Source organism: Neophocaena asiaeorientalis, unplaced genomic scaffold (genome assembly GCF_003031525.2).
Source record: "Neophocaena asiaeorientalis asiaeorientalis breed wild unplaced genomic scaffold, Neophocaena_asiaeorientalis_V1.1 scaffold128, whole genome shotgun sequence".
In the NCBI taxonomy this organism is placed as follows: domain Eukaryota; kingdom Metazoa; phylum Chordata; class Mammalia; order Artiodactyla; family Phocoenidae; genus Neophocaena; species Neophocaena asiaeorientalis.
In genome coordinates, this window is record NW_020175827.1 from 490,960 (window position 1) to 512,445 (window position 21,486).

The 21,486-nt window shown below is 38.2% G+C and overlaps 1 protein-coding gene across 1 annotated transcript in view; it reads right to left on the bottom strand.

Moving 5' to 3' along the window:
• RNF115 (ring finger protein 115) overlaps positions 1-21,486 on the bottom strand; it is a 60,701-nt gene that overhangs the window by 7,248 nt on the left and 31,967 nt on the right. Inside the window, exon 5 of the mRNA XM_024732697.1 lies at positions 547-597. Coding sequence (XP_024588465.1) covers positions 547-597 — 51 coding nt within the window. The remainder of the gene's footprint in view (positions 1-546; positions 598-21,486) is intronic.

Sequence of the window (21,486 nt, forward strand, 5' to 3'; positions counted from 1 at the left end):
GTCCCTTTGAGCAAAGAAGCCTTCTGGGGCAGAGTCAGAAATGGCAAATAACTGTCCAGACAAGAGGAAATTCCATCTTTAACCCGTACCGTACGTGTCACTCTGATACTCTTATTTCTTCTGAAAAACCTTCTTACTTAAAAAAAAGGGAAGTTAAGCAGTATCTTTTCAATTTCAGAAATTCTTAAGGAATAAAATCTTCCCATATGATCTACAGGAGAAACACACAAATCAGATACCAAGCCTGGTAGGGACCATCTCATTCCCCACCTCAACACAACCCTCACACCTGAATATGAATGGAATCAGACACACCCAGTACCCAGACATCCTGTGGGACCAGGATAGCCCTCATGAGCCTGAATTATAATGAATCAGTTCTGATTAAGTTTGGGCTCAGCAGACAATGGCAGTCTTTAACAGCCTGCCAATTACACCTATATACTCACCTATGCAGCTCTTTCTTTCTCACTATGGCACAGGTACTACCATACCTAAAATGATGCTACTGCAGGAGAGTAAGACAGAAGGCAATTAATTACTTACCAAGAAAACGGGGATCCAGGAATGAATCCTGCAATGATTTGTTGTAGTACTCTGTTGAAGGGAAAAAATTAGATAAGAGAACAGACTAATGAAAGTACTCTATAGATATCCATGGCTGACTAATCACCAACTCCTTCCCCAAAACACAATGGCTTTTCACTGACTATTATACAATAGAGAGCACCAGAAATCAGTCCACTACATGGTAGAGTGCTACTCTGCTATTATGGCTGTCTTCCTGACCTCTGCTACTTTATGTATTAATAGATTTTTATGAATTAAGCTGGAAAGGAATCTTATTGTATGGTTAGTTTTCAAACTATGATTCTTGGATACTTGGCAGCAAAATGAGAGGCTGAAAGGGATGCTAAGCCAGGGAGATTCTGGACCCACCTCCCTACAACAAGGGTAGTTCCATTTTTATGTGTTACGCACCTTGTGCAAGATACTATTGAAAGGGCCCTTTTGTAAAAGTTCGACAATAGCTAACTATATTATGTGTTTGTTTTAAAATGTGTTCACAAGTTATTTTATACTCCTCCTCTGGGTGTAGGTTGGACTTAATGACTTACTTTTTTTTTCCTGAGGTATAACTGACATATAACATTATATGATTCTTTTTCAGGTGTACAACACAATGATCTGATGTTTGTATGTAATGCAAAGGATCACCACAATAAGACTAATTAGCATTCATTACCACACACAGTTATAACATTTTACTTTCTTGTGATGAGAACTTTAAGATCTACTCTCTTAGTAACTTTCAAATATGCAATACAGTATTAAAATGATAATACTGTAATGAACTATAGTATCTCATTGTGGGTTTGATTTGCATTTCCCTGATGATACAGTCACCGTGCTATACATTATATCCCCATTATTTATTTTATAACTGAAAATTTGTCCCTTTTGACCCCTTTCACCCATTTCACCCACCCCCCAACCGCTGCCTCTGGCAATTCACCAATCTATTCTCTATATCTGTGAACTCAGTTACTGAATTCTTTTTTTAGATTCCACATATAAGATCATACAGTATTTGTCTTTCTCTTTGTCTCATCTATTTCACTTAGCATAATGCCCTCAAGGTCCATCCACGTCGTTGCAAATGGCAAGATTTCATTCTTTTTCACGGCTGAATAACATTCCACTGTATATATGTACCACAATTTCTTCACCCATTCATCCATCAGTGGACCCTTACGTTGTTTCCATGTCTTGGCTATGGTAAACAATGCTGCAATGAACAGGGGGATGCATATATCTTTTCAAATTTGTGTTTTTGTTTTCTTCAGATGAATACCCAGAAGTGGAATTGCTGGATCATAAGGTAGTTCTATTTTTAATTTTTTGAGGAACCTCCATATTGTTTTCCATAGTGGCTACACCAATTTACATTCCTACCAACAGTGAACAAGGGTTCATTCCCTTTTCTCCACATCCTTATCAACACTTGTTATTTCTTGCTTTTTCATAACAGCCATTCTAACAGGTATGAGGTGATATCTCATTGTGGTTTTGATTTATATTTCTCTGATGATTAGTGATGTTGAGCATTTTTTCATGTGCCTGTTGGCCAACTGTAATGTCTTCTTTGGAAAAATGTCTATTCAAGTCCTCTGCACATTTTTAAACTGGGTTGTTTGTTTTTGTTGCTGTTGAGTTGCATGAGTTCTTTGTATATTTTGGATATTAACCGCTTGTTGGATACAGCATTTGCAAATATCTCCTCCCATTCAGTAGGTTTCCTTTTCACTCTGATTTCCTTTGCCATGCAGAAGCTTTTTATGGTTTGATGTAGTCCCACTTGTTCATTTTTACTTTCCTTGCCTTTGCTTCTGGAGTCATCCCAAAAAATCATGACCAAGACTGATGTCTTAGAGTTTACTGCCTGTTTTCTTATAGGGATTTTATGGTTTCAGGTCTGATGTTCAAGTCTTTAATCCATTTTTTTCTTCTTTAATCCATTTTGAGTTAATTTTTGTGTATAGTGTAAGACAGTGGTCCAATTTCATTCTTTTGCCTGTGGCTGTCCAGTTTTTCCAACACCGTTTATTAAAGAGACTATCCTTTCTCCACTGTATAATCTTGGCTCCTTTGTCATAAATTAATTGACCATATATGCAAAGGTTTATTTCTGGACCCTCTATTCTATTCCATTGATTTAGGTGTCTGTTTTTATGCCAGTACCATACTGTGACTTACTTCTTAACAATAGAATATGGTGGGATAACTGTGACTTCCAAGGCTAGTTCATAAAAGGCACTGTGGCTTCCTCCTTGCAGCCTCTCTTGGATTACTTTCTCTGGGACAGTGCCATATCAAGCAGTCCCGTGCAAAGGACGACATGATAAAGAACTGAGGCCTCCTGACAAGAGCCAGAACAAACCTGCCAGACGTTGAGTAACTCCCAGTTGATTCTTCAGATAACTACAGCAATGGCCAATGTCTTGACTATAAGCTCATGAGACCCTGGGCCAGAACCACCCAGCTAAGCTGCTCCCAAATTCCTGGCCCACTGAACCTATGAGATAATAAATATCTGTTGTTTAAGCCTCTAAGTTCTGGGGTAATCTGTTATACAGCAATAGATAACTAATACAGATTCTGATACCTAGAAGTGAGTACTGCTGTAACAAAAACCTAAAATGTGGGAGTAGCTTTGGAACACAGCAGAGGGCAGAGTTGGAAGGACTTTGAGGAGAGAGTGAGTAAAAGTTTGAAGAGCCTTTAAGAACTTGTAGAAGCATGATGGCTTTTGAGGAAGTTATAGGTGAGTACTTAAGGGAAAGTGAGAAAAATCTTTTTGGAAATGGGAGGGAAAGGGATCCTTGTTATGTAGTGACAAAAGCTGTTGCCTGACATAACATGGAAAGTAGAAGTTGTGGCTCATGAATGGGGTGATAATGTAGCTAACAAGATTTCCAGACAGGAGTGTTGAAGGTTCCTTTTGACTTCTTCTTGCTGTATTAAAATGCAAGAGAAGAGGAATAAATTAAAGGAAGAATAGTTAAAAAGGAGTTAAGACTAGATAATTCTGAAAATTCCTGGCCTCTCCAGATGGCAAATGATACTAAAATCAAGAAATGGCTTTAAAAAAAAAGAAAGAAATGGTTTCTGAGCAAAGATCAAACCATGGGCATTGCCAAGAAAATGGTTAAAGAGGAAGCCAAGAGTGTGGCTATAAAAATTATTTGTTAAGACCTCAGAAAGAGGGGCTTCCCTGGTGGCGCAGTGGTTGAGAATCCGCCTGCCAATGCAGGGAACACGGGTTCGATCCCTGGTCCAGGAAGATCCCACGTGCCGCGGAGCAACTAAGTCCGTGCGCCACAACCACTGAGCCTGTGCTCTAGAGACCGCAAGCCACAACTACTGAGCCCGCATGCCACGACTACTGAAGCCCGTGTGCCTAGAGCCTGTGCTCCGCAACAAGAGAAGCCACTGCACTGAGAAGCCTGCGCACGGCAACAAAGAGTAGCCCCCACTTGCCGCAACTATAGAAAGTCCGTGTGCAGCAACGAAGACCCAATGCAGCCAAAAATAAATTAAAAAAAAAAAAGAAAAGACCTCAGAAAGTTCACATAGTGCCTAGAGAGCTATTCAGTTAAACAACTGAGCTTCTAAGAAGCTTAAATGTGTTGTATTAGTTTCCTAGGGCTGCCGTAACAAATTCCCACAAACTGGGTAGCTTAAAACAACAGGAATTTATTCTCTCACAGTTTGGGAAGTCAGAAATCTGAAACTGAGATGCTGTTAGGGTTAGTTCCTTCTGGAGTCTCTAAGAGAGAATCTATTCCATGCCTCTCTCCCAGCTTCTGGTGGTTTCCAGCAATCCTTGCTGTTTCTTAGCTTGGCGACACATTATTCCAATCTCTGCCTCGGTTGTCATACGACTTTCTTCTCTGTGTCTTCTGTATCCAAATTTCTCTCTTCTTATAAAAACACCATTGGATTAGGGGCCACTCTAACCCAATATGATCTCATCTTATTTTGATTACATGTATAAAAGATCTTATTTCCAAATAAGGTCACATTCACAGGTGCTGGAAGTTAGGACTTGAACATTTCTTTGGGGGTGGGGGGGATATAATTCTATCCCACTACAAGTATTGTCCTTCAGCAATCCCAGCAGAAGCCCAAGGTAAAAAAGAGATTATATAAAAAAGATTTGTGGGCATAAGTTTTGTTAATGGCATGAATCTCAATAATAGTAAAAAGAAACACTGCCAGCTTAAACTGAAAGGTACAGAGGCAGTACAAAATGAAAAGAGACCCTTTGGGCCCTCAAAATTCTACTGGCAAGAAGCAGGCTAAGAAAACTATGAAGTTGCAAATCTGGACTACTTTTTATGGAAAAGAATGACTCATAGGGTGGAATCAAGAGCCAGGAAGGAGGAAACAAGAGCTACAGAGAAGCATTCCTGGGTAGAAGTAGAACTAAGTCCTAATCAAGGAACGTCCAACACTTATCCAGACAAACATTAAAATTGCTACGCATCAGTGACTTCTTTGTGCCTTTCATCTTCTCCCTTTTTAAACAGAAATCTCTATACCTGTTTATTATATGCCTGTCCCATCACTATATGTTGGGTATATATGAGGGGTAGAAAACTTGCCTCTTTGGTTTATAGATCTCCACATCAAAAGGAATTATGTCTGAGGAACTACACGCAAAGAGCCTCATCCACACTTGGACTTAAGTAAATGACAACCACCTGGATTTCAAGTTGATGCTGTACAGGGACAAGACTTTTGGTGGGTCTTGGGAGGAGGTGAATGTATTTTGCACATGGGGGAAATATAAGTAATTTCTGGCCAAAGGTCAAACTGTGGTAGTTTTCAAATATGTCCACAAATTCTTTAATACTCCTCCCCTTTAAGAGGCAGAGCTTAATTCTCCTCCCCTTGAATGTGGACTGGACTCAGTGACTCACTTCTTACAGATAAAGTGTGGCTGGAAGGACAGTGCTTGGCTTCCAAGATCAGGATATAAAAAGGCTTTACGGTTTTTCCCTTCTTCCTTTCTCTCTCTTGGATCACTTACTCTAGGGGAAGCCAGCTGCCAAGTCATGAAGACACCAAAGAAGTCCTATGGAGAAGTCCACACAGTGAGGAACTGAGGCGTCCTGCCAACAGCAATGTTAGTTGACCCATCTTGGAAGTGGATCTTCCAGCCCCAGTTTAGGGTTCAGATGACTGCAGCCACAGCAGACATTCTGATTATAACCTCATGAAAACCTTTACCAAAAACACCTAGCTAAGCTGCTCCAAAATTCCTGACCCTCAGAAACTGTGAGATGATAAATGTCTGCTGTTATAAGCTGCTAAATTCTGGGATAACCTGTTTACCCAGCAATAAGTAACTAATATACCCTCCCTGCTTGCTAGTACAGATATACCTCAGAGATATCACAGGTTTGGTTCCAGACCACTGCAATAAACAAATTTTTTGGTTTCCCAGTGCATATAAAAGTTATGTTTACACTACACTGTAGTCTACTAAGTGTGCAATAGCATTATGTCTAAAACATTGTACATAACCTTAATTTAAAAATACTTTATTGCTAAAAATGCTAACCATCATCTGAACCTTCAGCAAGTTGTAGTAGTAACATCAACGATCACTGATCACAGCTCACCGTAACAAATACAATAATGAAAAAGTTTAAAATATTACAAGAATTATGAAAATGTGACACAGAGACATGAAGTGAGCAAATGCAGTTGGAAAAATGGCACCGACAGACTTTCTAGACGCAGGGTTGTCACAAACCTTCAATTTGTAAAAAACGCACTATCTGCTAGGTGCAGTAAAGTGAAGCGCAATAAAATGGGGTGTGCTGTACATCGGCCCTCTGTATCCACGGGTTCTGCATCTACGAACTTAATCAACCAAAGACTGAAAATACTGGGGGGGAAAAAAAGCTCCAGAAAGTTCCAAAAAGCAGAACTTAAATTTGCCGTGCACCACCAACTATTTATATAGCATTTACATTGTATTTATAACTATTTACATAGCATTAAGTGTTACAAGTATTCTAAAGATGATTTAAAGTATACAGGAGGATGTACATAGGTTGTTTGCAAACACTACACCATTTTATATCAGGGGTAAGAATCCTCAGATTTTGGTATCCGCGGGGGCGGTGGGGAGGGGGGTCCTGAAACCAATGCTCCCGATGGATACTGAGGGATGACTAATTAGAAGAACAGTTTATCACATGCTTGAACTAACCAATAAGTAAATGGTAATAATCAAGTTTGAGAGCGAGCCTAGTTCCTTGAAGCTCTAAAGCTGACCCTATACAAATACTTGGAATTGCCAGGGACATCTCAATGGATCAGCTGCTGATTTCCCCTTTATCGGCTGCTTACCCTCTGGAAATGAGATGTTGGTTCCACCTCAGCAGTGACAGAGAGAGACCGCTCAGGGTGACCCCAGTAAGTGTATGAGCTGTTGTTAGGAGATTATCTTCACTTGATACATACAGTATTTACACTGAATTTTTTTTTAAACAAAAACTTTTTCTTGTTAAAGTACTAGGTAGCTAAAAGGGGTAGGGGAAGAGGTGTATGTATCTAATTTTAGCAACCCACAGAAGAGAAAAATCAATCCACAGGGTCTGGAGGGGTATGCTAAGACTAATTAAGAGTATTCACGTAGTCTCCAAAGCTGTAATCTCTCTAGGTTTTCCTCCTAGCTCCCTTCTCAGACTCCTCTACTTATTCCTCCTATCTTCCAAACTTCTAATCAATGAGGGCCCAGAGCTCAATTCTCTGAGCTCTTCTATTTTCTATCTTGACTCTTTTGGCAATTTCATCCAGGTTTATAATTTTAAGTATCATAAAGAGGCAACAACTTCCAGATTTTATCTCTAGCCAAGACCTCTGCCTACTCAACATCACCACTTGAATGTGTAATAAGCACCTCAACCTTGTTATGTCCAAAACTGAACTCTTAGTCTTCTCCCCCAAACCTGTTCCCCCTAGTATTCTGCATTTCAGCTGATGGTGGCTCCACTTTTCTAGTTGTTCAAACCAAAAACCTTTTTGTCATCCTTAACTCTTCTTTCTGTTATACCTCATATCCAATCTGCCAGCAAATCCTATCATGCCCATTATCAAACTTTATCTAGAATCCAACCATTTTTTTGCACTAACCCTCATCCAAGCCACTAGTATCTCTAACTTAGATTAATGCAACAGCCTCTTAAATAGTTTCTCTGCTTCTGTCTTTGCCCCTGTGCCTCTTGTACACACACATACCCCTCGCCATTCTATTATCAACACAGCAGTTAGAATGATCATTTTAAGACATAAGTTAGACCATGTCATTCTTCCGCCCTAAACTTCCTACTGGATTTCCACTGCACTCAGAATAAAAGCCTGTATAACGGGCTACCAGTCTCTACAGGATCTCATACTCAGCTACCCAGCCCCAGCCCCAACAACTGCTCTGTGACCTCATCTCCTACTCTTCCTCTCTCTTACTCTGCTCCACACTAGACTCTCCTTGTTGGCACATTCTTGGCTCATTCCCTCACTTCCTTTATGTCTATTCAAAAACCTTCTCAACAAGGCCTTTGCTGACTATACTTTTTGAAACATCACTTCTCCCACACTCCCTAACTCCCTTCCCTGCCTTTTTTTCCTCAAAGCATTTACTACTGCTTAACGTTCTATCGATTTAATTTATTTTGCTTGTCTGTCATCCCCCATTACTACGTAAATTCCACAAGGGCAATCATTTTTTACTGTTTTGTTCACTACTGTATGCCCAACATCCTGAATAGCACCTGGCATAGTAATACACAAATGTTTACTGAATGACTTAAGAGACCCCAAGATGGGGCCCAATCAGATGGACATTGAGAGACATATATAATCTATTAAGATAAAAAAAGGAGATTATAAAATAGGTATAGTATGATTCCATTTCAATTATATAGATGTAGATATCTCATATATATGGGAAAAGGTCTACATAATTATGTATCAAGGTATAATAACTGTGGCTATTTCTGGGTAATGTTATTTTTTTAATCCATGCCAAAAAACAAAACAAACCTATTACTTTTAAATAGCAACAAAAAAAGTTAACAACCGAAAAGAAGTCATTTCTCAAAATCTGAGTTGTGATCAGTGGTCAGAAAATGTTAAGTCCCAGAACCTAGGGTTAACTTCAGGAAAACATATTCTTAAGGAAGGAAACCTTAAATGTTAAGAGTACCACACTGATGGGCTTCCCTGGTGGCGCAGTAGTTGAGAGTCTGCCTGGCGATGCAGGGGACATGGGTTCGTGCCCTGGTCCGGGAAGATTCCACATGCCGTGGAGCGGCTAGGCCCGTGAGCCATGCCCACTGAGCCTGCATGTCCGGAGCCTGTACTCCACAACGAGAGAGGCCACAACAGTGAGAGGCCCGCATACCGCCAAAAACAAACAAACAAAAAAAAGAGTACCATACTGAAACAAAAGATAGGTTTTAATGTAATAAGTGCAAACTAAAGGGTGGTAATCTCTATGAAGCCAGGAAAATATGAATGTATTAGGGTTGATCTAATACAAAGGAAAGGAACAAATGACAAACATAAATACTTTTCCATCCTAAAAAAAAAATCATTAAGATGAAATATGAGGACTTCCCTGGTGGTGCAGTGGTTAAGAATCCACCTGCCAATGCAGGGGACACGAGTTCGAGCCCTGGTCCAGGAAGATCCCACGTGCCGTGGAGTAACTAAGCCCATGTGCCACAACTACTGAGCTTGAGCTCTAGAGCCCATGAGCCACAACCACTGAGCCCACGTGCCACAACTACTGAAGCCCGCGCACCTAGAGCCCATGCTCTGCAACAAGCCACCACAATGAGAAGCCTGCGTACCACAACGAAGAGTAGCCCCTGCTCGCCACAACTAAAGAAAGCCTGCACACAGCAATGAAGACCGAATGCAGTCAAAGATAAAATTAATTTTTTAAAAAAGATGAAATATGAATAATTCCTTAGGCTTATCACAATCCAAATGAAATTTCTCCAAAAGACTATACAATTTCCTTTGCTGACTCTATACACACCAAGCAACCATCTGATTGCTTTTCATTTCTTGATATCTAGGAAATTCAAAGACATTATTAAGCTAATAAGCAGCAATGAGTTTTCCAGTCACTGAAGTAGAATTCCCCGAGTTGTAAATTAATAAATTACTCTTCTGGCACAGGTCAGATAATTATTTAAGGTTAGATAAGATGACCTGATTACACCCAGATAAACTATCATTTGAAAGCTGCAGATTAGAGGACTTTAGGCACACTCAATAAATATTTGCAGAATGGATGAACAATTGAAGACTTACCCTTCTTTATATGAGCAAAAAAGGCTTCACTCATGTCAATGAAAAAGCCAAAGAAAATACATCTCATTTCAGGAGAGCTCCTTAAATTTGTGTGAGGAGCACATTAATAATCCCGCAAAGGCTAATCCCTGACATCTGATTTCTTTTTTTTTTTTTTTTTTTAATAGAATGAAGGATTATTTATTTATTTATTTATTTATTTTTTAAACATCTTTATTGGGGTATAATTGCTTTACAATGGTGTGTTAGTTTCTGCTTTATAACAAAGTGAATCAGCTATACATATACATATGTTCCCATATGTCTTCCCTCTTGCGTCTCCCTCCCTCCCACTCTCCCCATCCCACCCTTCCAGGCTGTCACAAAGCACCGAGCTAATATCCCTGTGCCTTGCGGCTGCTTCCCCCCAGCTATCTACCTTACTACGTTTGTTAGTGTGTATATGTCCATGACTCTCTCTCGCCCTGTCAAAACTCACCCTTCCCCCTCCCCATATCCTTAAGTCCGACATCTGATTTCTTAAATGACAAAGTACTCTGTCTACAGTAAAATGGGTGGAATGATCAGAAGCCTGAGATGTAGTCCATGGAAACCACTAGCTGAGAACCCAACGAACAGGATAAAAAGTTATACTACTTCTCAAATCAACAGGACAAACTGTTATCAGGAAGAAGCCAAGCCAGGATTTAATCAATAAAAAAAACCCATAAAATACAAAATTGTAAAGTGTTTTCAAAACACTGGGTGACATTATAATGACAACTACTGCAAAGTAATAACAATCATGCAGAACAATCTGAGTAGACCTGCTAATCAGGCAGAGTAGTAATATGCCCCAAAGATGTGTTGTGTTCCATTTACACTTACGTGAAAGAAAAGAGAAAATAAATTGAATTTAAAACTTCCCAAGTTCTACTTACTGACACACTAGTATGTGTCTCTTGGAAGAAAAATTTCTGAGAAAGTTAGGAAAATGCTTCTTTTTTTTTTTAATTGGAAAGACTATAAGATACTGTTAAAATTTTTCAATTATTTTGAAACATTCATAATCCCACCAAATACAAATATCATCATTTTTGCCATATCCTGGCTCCAATATTTAACTGGCTTCATACCCTTAGGCAATTTACCTAACTTCTCTGTGCCTCAGTTTCTACTGTAGAACAGAGATATTCACAGTAACTTCTCCAGAGAGTTATAGTGAAGATTAAATAAATACCTGAAAAGCACTCAGACTAGTACCTGGCACAAACTCTTAGCTATTATAACTACTAATTCATATGTTCCATACATACCTCTTAGCAACATAATTACAATTAACCATTCATTCAACACAAGTATATACAATGTCCACTATAAAACAGACACTACCTAGAAGCTGGGAATATAAAAATGAATGAAATTCCACCCTAGACCATTAACCCTAGAAGTAACTGAAAAGGTTGTAACAGATCTGGTCCCCCAAAAGATTCTAGGTCCAGATGAAATTACAGGTAACTTTTACCAAACCTTTAAGGAATAGATAATTCCTTATTTAAACTATTCCCAAGCCTAAGAACAAAGCAAGATTTCCCAGTTCATTTTATCAAACTAATACAACCCTGATACCCAAACTTGACAAAGATAACACAAGAAAATTACCAGCTCCCTTATGAATCAATGCAAAAATCCTAAAAAAGATTAGGAAGAAATCAACTCCAATAGTGTATTAAAAGATTAACACTCCTTGACAAAGTAGTTTTTATTCGAAGCCTGTTGAATTCAAACTGTTGGTTCAACGTGATAAAATCTATTAGTTAATAAAATGCATTAATTGTTTAAAGAAGAAAAACTATAAGGGTCATTTTCATAGGACTGCAAAGGTCATTTGATAAAATCACTAGTCATCCTCAATTAAAAGCTCATAATAAATTAGGAATAAAATAAACCTTTCTTAATGTGATAGGAACCATATTAGGAACCAAAAGTGAATATGCTTAATAAAGAAACACTAATTCACTCTCATTTAAGTCAGGAAGAAGATAAAGATGGCTACACTTAGACAACTTTGTTTTGATAATATAGTTAATGCAACAGATAAGAAAAAATAATGAGGCATAAACATAGGGGAAAAATACAAGCAATATTTGTATCAATCAATTGATACACCTGCTAATCTAGAAACCTTAGAGAACAAAATGAAAAACTATTAGAGCTAATAAGAGAATTCAATTAAGTAGCACAGGGCTGGGTAACAATCTATCTAATAATCAGTTTAAAATTAAGTGAAACCATAAAACTTTACTGAATAACATAAAAAAAAAACCAAACAAATTGAGATATGAGCCATGGGCCTAGATGAGAAGTTTCAATATTATAAAAAGTACCAACTGTCCCCAAATTAATATGAACTTCCAATCAAAATCCCAATGGGATGGGAGAGAGGTCAGAGATTGACAAATTGCATTTAAAATTCATTTGAAAGAGTAAATGTAAGAGAAGCATCCAAAAGTTTTTGCAAAGGAACAATAACGAAGTGGACTTTCACTACTAGCTATCAAATCATACTATAAAATTATAGAAAGTAAATCAGTAAGACATAGGCACAGGAGTACACAAATAAAGATCAGACCATAACAGAGAATCCAGATAGAGATGAATATGAAACTCTATATATAACAAAGGTAACATTTCGAATCAGGTGGATTATTCAATAAATGAGAGGGAACAGACCCTTAACTCAAAAAATACACAAGAATAATACACTCACCACCAGACGCGTGGGCACAAAACACAAGCCAAGCCAGAGATCCTCCCTGGGAGTTGATAGATGCACATATCCTCTGGGATGAATGCTCTAATATTCTTATAAACTTGGAACTACCATTAGCTATCTTTCATTTTACACAGGAGAGCTATTTAATAATGATGCCAACAAAGAGAGAAACAGATGAAGATAACATACTGATTGACCACCTAGATCCATCTAAGAACATCTAATTTACATCTGTGGTTCTTAATATTGTCCCTACACAGCAACTTAGGAATCCAAGGAGATGGTTTTGCTAGTTACAGTAAATAGGGTAGTACCATTCGTATTTAGTAGCAAGGAAAGAGCAGTGCTAGTCACCCTGCAGGAAATGGGAGGAAAGCCAGGACCAAAAAGGAACTGTCCTCCAGCATGCAAAATTTTTAAACTTCCTGCCTGGACGTTCACTTGGGGAACATCTGTCTATAATTAACTGAGCCTAAACTCAACTCCATTTTACACAAAGTATTTCCAACTTGGTTTTAATATATACTGAATTAATTAATTTATTTATTTATTTATGGCTGCACTGGGTCTTCGTTGCTGTGCGTGGGCTTTCTCTAGTTGCAGCGAGTGGCGAGCGGTGGCTACTCTTCATTGCAAATCAAAACTACAATGAAGTATCATCTCACACCAGTCAGAATGGCCATCACCAAAAAATCTACAAACAATAAATGCTGGAGAGGATCTGGAGAAAAGGGAACCCTCTTGCACTGTTAGTGGGAATGTAAATTGATACAGCCACTATGGAGAACAGTATGGAGGTTCCTTAAAAAACTACAAATAGAACTACGATATGACCCAGCAATCCCACTACTGGGCATATACCCTGAGAAAACCATAATTCAAAAAGAGTCATGTACAAATATGTTCATTGCAGCACTATTTACAATAGCCAGGACATGGAAGCAACCTAAGTGTCTATCAACAGATGAATGGATAAAGAAGATGCGGCACATATATACAATGGCATATTACTCAGCCATAAAAAGAAACGAAATTGAGTTATTTGTAGTGAGGTGGATGGACCTAGAGTCTGTCATACAGAGTGAAGTAAGTCAGAAAGAGAAAAACAAATACAGTAGGCTAACACATATATATGGAATCTAAAAAAGAAAAAAAGGTTCTGAAGAACCTAGGGGCAGGACAGGAATAAAGATGCAGACCTAGAGAATGGAATTGAGGACACGGGGATTGGGAAGGGTAAGCTGGGACGAAGAGAGTGGCATGGACATATACACACTACCAAATGTAAAACAGATAGCTAGTGGGAAGCAGCTGCATAGCACAGGGAGATCAGCTGGGTGCTTTGTGACCACCTAGAGGGGTGGGGTAGGGAGGGTGGGAGGGAGACGCATAAGGGAGGAGATATGGGGATATATGTATATGTATAGCTGATTCACTTTGTTATAAAGCAGAAACTAACACACCATTGTAAAGCAATTATACTCCAATAAAGATGTTAAAAAAAAAATAGACACAGAGGTGATCCAGATACTGAAGTTACCGAAAAAGGGCTTTAAATTAACTATGACTAGTATGTTCAAATAAAGATGGAGGATATCACCGAAGAATCTGAATCCATACAGCAATCAAATTGAAATTTTAGAAATGAAAATCATCATATCTGAAACAAGTAATTCCTCTGATAGGTTTAACAGTAGATCAAAAACAGCAGAAGATAAGACTAATGATACTGAAGGTGGGTCAATAGAAAATACCCAAAATGAAGTACAGAGAAAAAAAGAATTAAAAATACGGAAAGATAGATTCTCATAAACATACAAAAATATATAAACAAGAAGGAGTGTTCAATGCACTATAGTTTATAATGATGAAAAAAGAAAATCTAAAAGCTCTCCAATGTTCATCATTAGGGAATTGTCTAAATTAATTACCATACATTCATAAGATGGAATTCTACTCATGTGTTTAAATGCGACAGATCTGGCAGGTCTATAAGTAACGACATGGAAGCTCGACAAAATATCCTGCTATGTGAAGAAAATTAGATAATAAAGATACCTAATTAGATATTGTCCCTACCCCCGTGGAGCAGTGAGAAAAAACTACAACAGGTATAAACGGGTACGTAAATTGGATTTTTTATTTTCCATATAAACACAGCAAAATCCATTTTTACACATCTCTAATGGTTGGCTATTTTCTTCCTAAGTGTGTACTTAGAATGAAAATGTAATATCTGGCATTTTCTGATCCTACAGCAGGAAGTAGTCTCTACTTAAGTGGAAAATAAAAAACCCAAACAAACAGCTAATGACTATACAGTCAATAATGTTTACACAGATAATACTGTGAAGTTTCTTTTCACAGCACATCTAAATAAGTGTAACAGAAGGACCCTATGGGGCCTTCCTGGGACAGACCCCACCATGTCCTCTGCCTGTCTCTTGTCTCTAGAAAAACTTTAGAATAAAATTAATCAGAGAAATGGGAAAATACAGAAGCAAAGGAAAGCAGTCAAACAAAACCAAACAATAGTTTAGTCATTAAACAAAGTCAAGGACCTTTAGTTCCTCTTCAAGGGCTACAGATAATATTCTGAGCCATAGCTTTTGAGCTGTTTTGCAGATACTGAAACCCATACCAGGTGGAAGAAGTTAACTACATGATGACCAGACTGTAGCCATGACATAAGCTGCTCCATCTTAACAATTCTGAGAACTGCCCTTAAGGAAATGGGAACAAACCAACCCTGGAACTGAAGATTAACTGTACTTAAAACAATCATGATGCTGGTCAGACCACCGCATGACCAACTTCAAAATGACTGTTGGAGCTGACTGTGCTGTTCTGCACATAGCCCCCTCCCTCCACCTATACACCCCTGAAACTCCCCTTTCACAGCTCTTGCCCCCTGATCAGAAGCAGGGGAGTTGACCTTTGGACACAAGTCTGCCTTCTCCCCAGGTTGCCAGCCTCCTAAATAAAGCAACCTTTCCCTTCCTACCAACACTGGTCTCTCAAGTACTGGCTTTTGAAAGGCAAGCAGCTGAACCTGAGTTTGGTAACATAGGTAAAAGAAAAACGTAGGTCCATTTAAAGAAAACATTAAATAATAATAATGATGATGACAGAGAGGAAAAAATTCATCAATACAGTACTTAAATGACTAAAACGCAGAAAACACTGATTTAGAGCCAAAATCACTGAGTTCATGACATCCACAAAAAAGGGGTCAGGGAGGGGTGCCCATGGTTAATATATTTTACAAGCAATAGGATTAAAATCTTCAGAAGATTGCTATAACATCATTTAATATAAAATAATGAAATAACATGCCACTTATTCTATTAGCTGAAGTAGCTAATAAAATAGCTAATTAGCAGACACTGACAGGCTGACCCCACATCCATTCTCAACAGCCTTCTCCCTTGCCACCTCCTACGACAAAGGACAGAAAAGCTAAATCCATGCTCTCCTAGCTTTCTTTACAGCTGAGTGTGGGGAGCATGTGACAAAGTGCCCAGGGAATAGAATTTTCCAGGCAGGAAGTGAAGAGGTGGAAGTGGAGCAGTGAAAAAGATTTTCCTTTCCTTCAAAATATGGGACAAATAAACTGGTACTATCCCTTTCCCCTTTCTTCCTTCCTGAAGTCCTAAGGCAGTAAGCATGAGGGAAAGATCAAGAGAATCACAGAGATCCAACCCTAACACGGTTGACACACTGAACTAATTTGCTGTGACCTACCTACAGACTTGTTATGTGTAAGAAAAAAAAAGCTTGTTTGAGCCATCATTAAACCAGGTTATTTGTTGCTTGCATGTTACTAAGGTAATATGATTATCAGTAAAGGACATGTGAGAAAAGGAAGCTCATGTCTTTCTCCCACTCTTACTATCAGTTAAAGAGACAATGTAGTAGCAGAACAGACCACAATTTCCTATGGTATAAAGAGGCAAAGCAACCAAGGAGAACTGATTCAAGCTAATATCTTCACATTGATATTTTATTAGTCTGGCAAGGAATTTTTGAGCAAAACATTTTAAAATTTGACCCCTGTCTTCTTTAACTGTACATGGCCCAGCTCAACGGCTCTGTGAGAAGAGAGTATACAGCCTAGTGCCTAAAAAATCCTAGGCATTTGGTAAATGCTAGTCACCTACGTCTCTAGTAGATTGCAGACAGGATATATGGCTGCCTAACGGCATTCATATTGTTTTTAAGCATTCATACGGTAGAACTGACAAATTAGGGTAAATCTCCCTGTTCTTATTTGACAACTGAAAAAAAAATCTTCTTGAAAGATTTTATTTCCATTAAAAGGAAACGCAGCAGAAGCTCCATTTGTCCAACTGGCAAGAAATTATCAGCTAATAATCAGAGAAACACAAGATGATCACTTTACTTAGATGTCCCAACTCTCTTATTAATTTAAGGGCTGTGAACAAGGGCTGCTACCTAAAATGCTTAGATCCAATTTCTCTGGCCAAACTGAGATTATTTGATCAACAAAATGAATAATGATTAAAACAAAATGCATGAGTCTGGGCTAAAATAAGTAGACAGATAAGGTAGGGCAAGGAGAGAGAAAAACTTTTTTTTTTTTAACAACAGATTGTGTAATAGCTGTAGAAAGAATCAAAGAAATAGAAAATCATTATTGTATAACCACTATAGTAATAATTCAGGCAAGAATCATCAATGGAGTCTAATATCATTAGGTAAAAAGCTATTAGAGAACCAGATATTTACTCAATCTCCAAGTATCACCTCAGATTATATATTAATTACAAAAGAGAAAGGGCACCTTTATAAGAAAAATTTGGCAGGCACTGCCTTAACCAAATGGTCAAACTTAATTAACATCACCCATGATGGGTCAAGCTGACATCATGTGCACCCTCTGTTCTGATACACCGAGAAGGATACATCATTTATTTTGTATTCTTGCTCAGATATTTAATCTGAATGAAGAAACAACCAGACAAATCCAAATTAATGAACATCTTGCAAAAACCCCAAAAAACAAAAAACTTGTCTTGACTCTTCAAACTAAGGAAGGTCATGTGTGGGTTTTCCAGCTGGCAGCACGAACTAGACCCCCAGCCACGAGCAAGCATTAACCACCAGACATGTAAGCAAATAAGCCTGCAAATTCCAGTCAAGTCTTCAGCGTTAAGTCTTCTAGCTGTGGTCCCAGACATCATACAGCAAAGACAAACTATTTCCCCATACCCTATCCAAACAACTGACCCAAAGAAACTGTGAGAGAGAATACATGATTATTACTGTTTTAAGTCACCAAGTTTTAGAGTAATTTGTTATGCAATAATAGATAACTAACAGAGGCTCTACTAAGGCAGAATCTCAATTGTCCTCAATAATACCTACCTCATTAGGGTTACTGGGAACATTAAATGGGCTAATGAATGTCAAGCCTGGCACAGTATGTATTCTTCATGAATGCTACCTAGTATTATAATAACTTCAATTTGTGTAGTTAGAAGTATGAATAGAAGAATGCATAAGGTGCTTTGGGGAAGCACAAAAGAAGAGCGTTTGATACAGTCCTGGGGGTCATGGGAGGCTTCCTAAATTCAGTGAAGGACTGATTAATTGGGTTAAAAAAGCAGTAGAGGTACTTCTGCCAGAGAAAACAGATTAAGAACACATATAGAAGCATGAAACAGTATGGAATATGTAGAAAACTACAAGTTTCGTATTGGTAGAATAAAAAAAAGCAAGAAGTGACCAGAAACAAGGCTACAGAAGTCGGGAGAGTTCAAAACCTCTATAAAGAGGGCCTTGTATATGAAGTTATAGACCCCATGACAACGGATTTTTAGGCAGGAAGTGATACAGATCTGAAAATTGAGGCACATAATCCTGCAAGGGTAATATGGGAGTAAATTTAAGAATGATAAAGCTTTGAAGGAGGCTAATGCAATAGTGCAGGCAAACAAGAAAAGATGTAGATATGAACTAGGGGGGAAATGGCTGGACAAAATGGGAGTTGAGAAATAGGAAAAAAAATCAGAAAGACTTAATGTTTGATTGGATGTGTATATGAGCTGGATGAGACAAAGAAAAGATTCTAGATTAATGCCTAGGTAGAGAGTGGTACTTCCAATCAAAATCAGAAATAAAGAAAAAGGATCAGGTCTGGAAGAAAAGAGTTTAGTTTCCATTTTTGTGAGTTTGTAGTACCTATGGAACATCCAAATAGAAATATCTAACAAGAGGTTATACATTCAAATCTTAAGTTAGGGAGAAAGGTCAAAAAGAAATATAGATTTGGGAGTGTTTGTATACAGGTAATTATTAGAACTGTGAGAGAACCTAATAATGGCCAGAAAATGCTTACAGAGCAGTATTCTCAACTAGAGACAATTTTGCTCCCCCAGGGGAACATCTGGCAATATCTGGAGACATTTTTGGTTGTCATAACTTTGGGGGGGGGGTTGGTTACTGCATGTAGTAGGTAGAGGCGAGGGATGCTGCTAAAAATCCTACAACATACAGGAGAGCCCTACAGAACAAAATTATCCAGCCAAAATGTCAATAGTCCCAAAGTTAAGCAACCTTGTTGAAGGGTAAGAAGAAAACCAAAATGAAGGAAACACCTTAGGAAAACAAATATATAGAAATACTAACCACAAGAAGGAGAAGTCAGAAAATAGGTAAGTCAAGAAAATATACTATCATGGAAGTCACAGAAGTAGAGAATTTCTAGAGGGAAGAAAAAGACCAAAAATGTTGAATTCAGTGAATTGGACCCATACGATAAAATTTTAAAGTATCCACTGGGTATGTAACCAGAATAGAAGGTCACCAGGGATTTTAGTGAAAAAAGGGCCAGACTATAGTAGCAGAAGCATAATAAGAGATGAGAAAGTACACAAAATAAACATAGGCTCCCCTTAAGAAATCTTATTCAAAGGGGAAGGAAATAAGATTAGGCAGTAACTAAAGCAGTGGTTCTCAACGCTGGCTACAATCAGAATAACCGAAGGAGCTTTTAAAAATTACAAATGCTTGGACCTCACCCAGAATAATTAAATCAGAATCCCTGGGGGTAGGGCCCAGGTATCTGTATTCTAAAAAATATCCTCAGTGACACTAATGTATAGCCAAAATTGAAAACCACAGAGCTAAAGGAGGAGGGAGGGGTATAAGGGAATGAGGCAGGGAGCAGTAAAGGGGGAAAAGAGAACAGGGAGAAGAAAATGAATGAAACAAAATCCCAAAAGAAATAGGTACATGGGCCGATGGAGTTGCTTTGGCAAAAAGAAAGGATACCTCATCTCAGGAGACTGGAAGGAAAAATAAATACTGATGTCAAAGAAATTGGGCACAGGGATTTGGGGGGTTCATGCCTGAAGTCCTAATTTTTATAATGAAGAATACAAATAAGCTGCTGAGAACCACCTACTAGATAGGAAATTCAGAGACTGAAATGTAGTGATCGTTCAAAATATTTGCAGAGGGAAATGCAAATTAAAAGCACTGACAGTTTAATGGAGATTAAATGCCCTTTACCAGCTGCAGGGGCACCAGTGGGCACATTTATATGATTTTCCTCCAGCAGTACTTATCCATCGTCAAGTAAAGGAGCATGGAAAAGTGGACCACAGCACTGACTGGCAGTTTAGCGGGTGGGAGAAAAAGCACAGGATGTAAAAGTTTAGATGAACTGTAGTTGAGGAGTTCAACAACAGGGTCCAAGCCAGGTAGTAAAGGGAAAGTAATATAGATACAGTTTAACTGGCACAGGAAATGATGGATTTACCTCTGAGCACCGTAAGTTATTAAAAGTCTAAGATATCATTGGCTTTTGTCCTAGACAATCCCATTAAATCAGACTTCCCATAGTCTATAATTGTCCTAAGAAAGACTGTCTGCAACTAACTTTGAAATTTACAAAATATAAGACGAACTAATGGACAAATCAATGGATAGATATGTGATAATGTAAGTATAGTAAAATATTAATAGTAAAATCTAGGTGTGTGGAGGGGAGGGGAGTGTAGACTCTAGAACAGCAGTGTCCAATAGGACTTTCTGAGATGATGGAAATGTTTATAAGCTGTGCTGTGAAATGTGGTGTCTACTCGATATCTGTGGCTACTGAGCACTTGAAAAGTGGCGAGTGTGACTGAGGAATTTTGAGTCTTTTTAACTTTTAATTAATTTAAATTGATATAACTACATGTGGCTAGCAGCTGCTATCTCAGTGCAGCACAAGATGCATATATCCCTGGGTTCAAGTCCTAGATTCACCATTGATCCAAGTTACCTTACTTCTCTGAGTCTTAGTTTATTCTTATATAAAATGAGAATAGCAACAATACCTACCATTTTATATGGATTAAATGAGATAAGCAGAAAAAGCATGAAGCACGATCCTACGCATACAGCAAACACTTTAGAAAAATTAGTGTTTATTATTCCTGCTAAATGGGATCCATGAGATCAAGTACCACCACCTGTTTTGCTCACCATTATATCCCCAGTATCCAGTACAAGTGTCCCAGCATAAAAGACACTCAATAAATATTTGTTGCGTGAATGTTTTGCAGAAGACTATATCATTATTAAATTTCATATTAAGTCCATTGCTCTAATCTATTGAGGTCTTTTTGAATCCTAATGTCATCCAATATATCTGCTATCCCTTTCAGTATCTTCTGAAGTTTTGACAAACATATCACTGATATATTAATCTGAAATATTAATAAAAATATTAACCGGAGACCTATATCATTAGTTTTATCATCCGTCAGTTTATCATCATCAGTAAATTATACTAGTTGAGTACAGACACTCAATTTAGC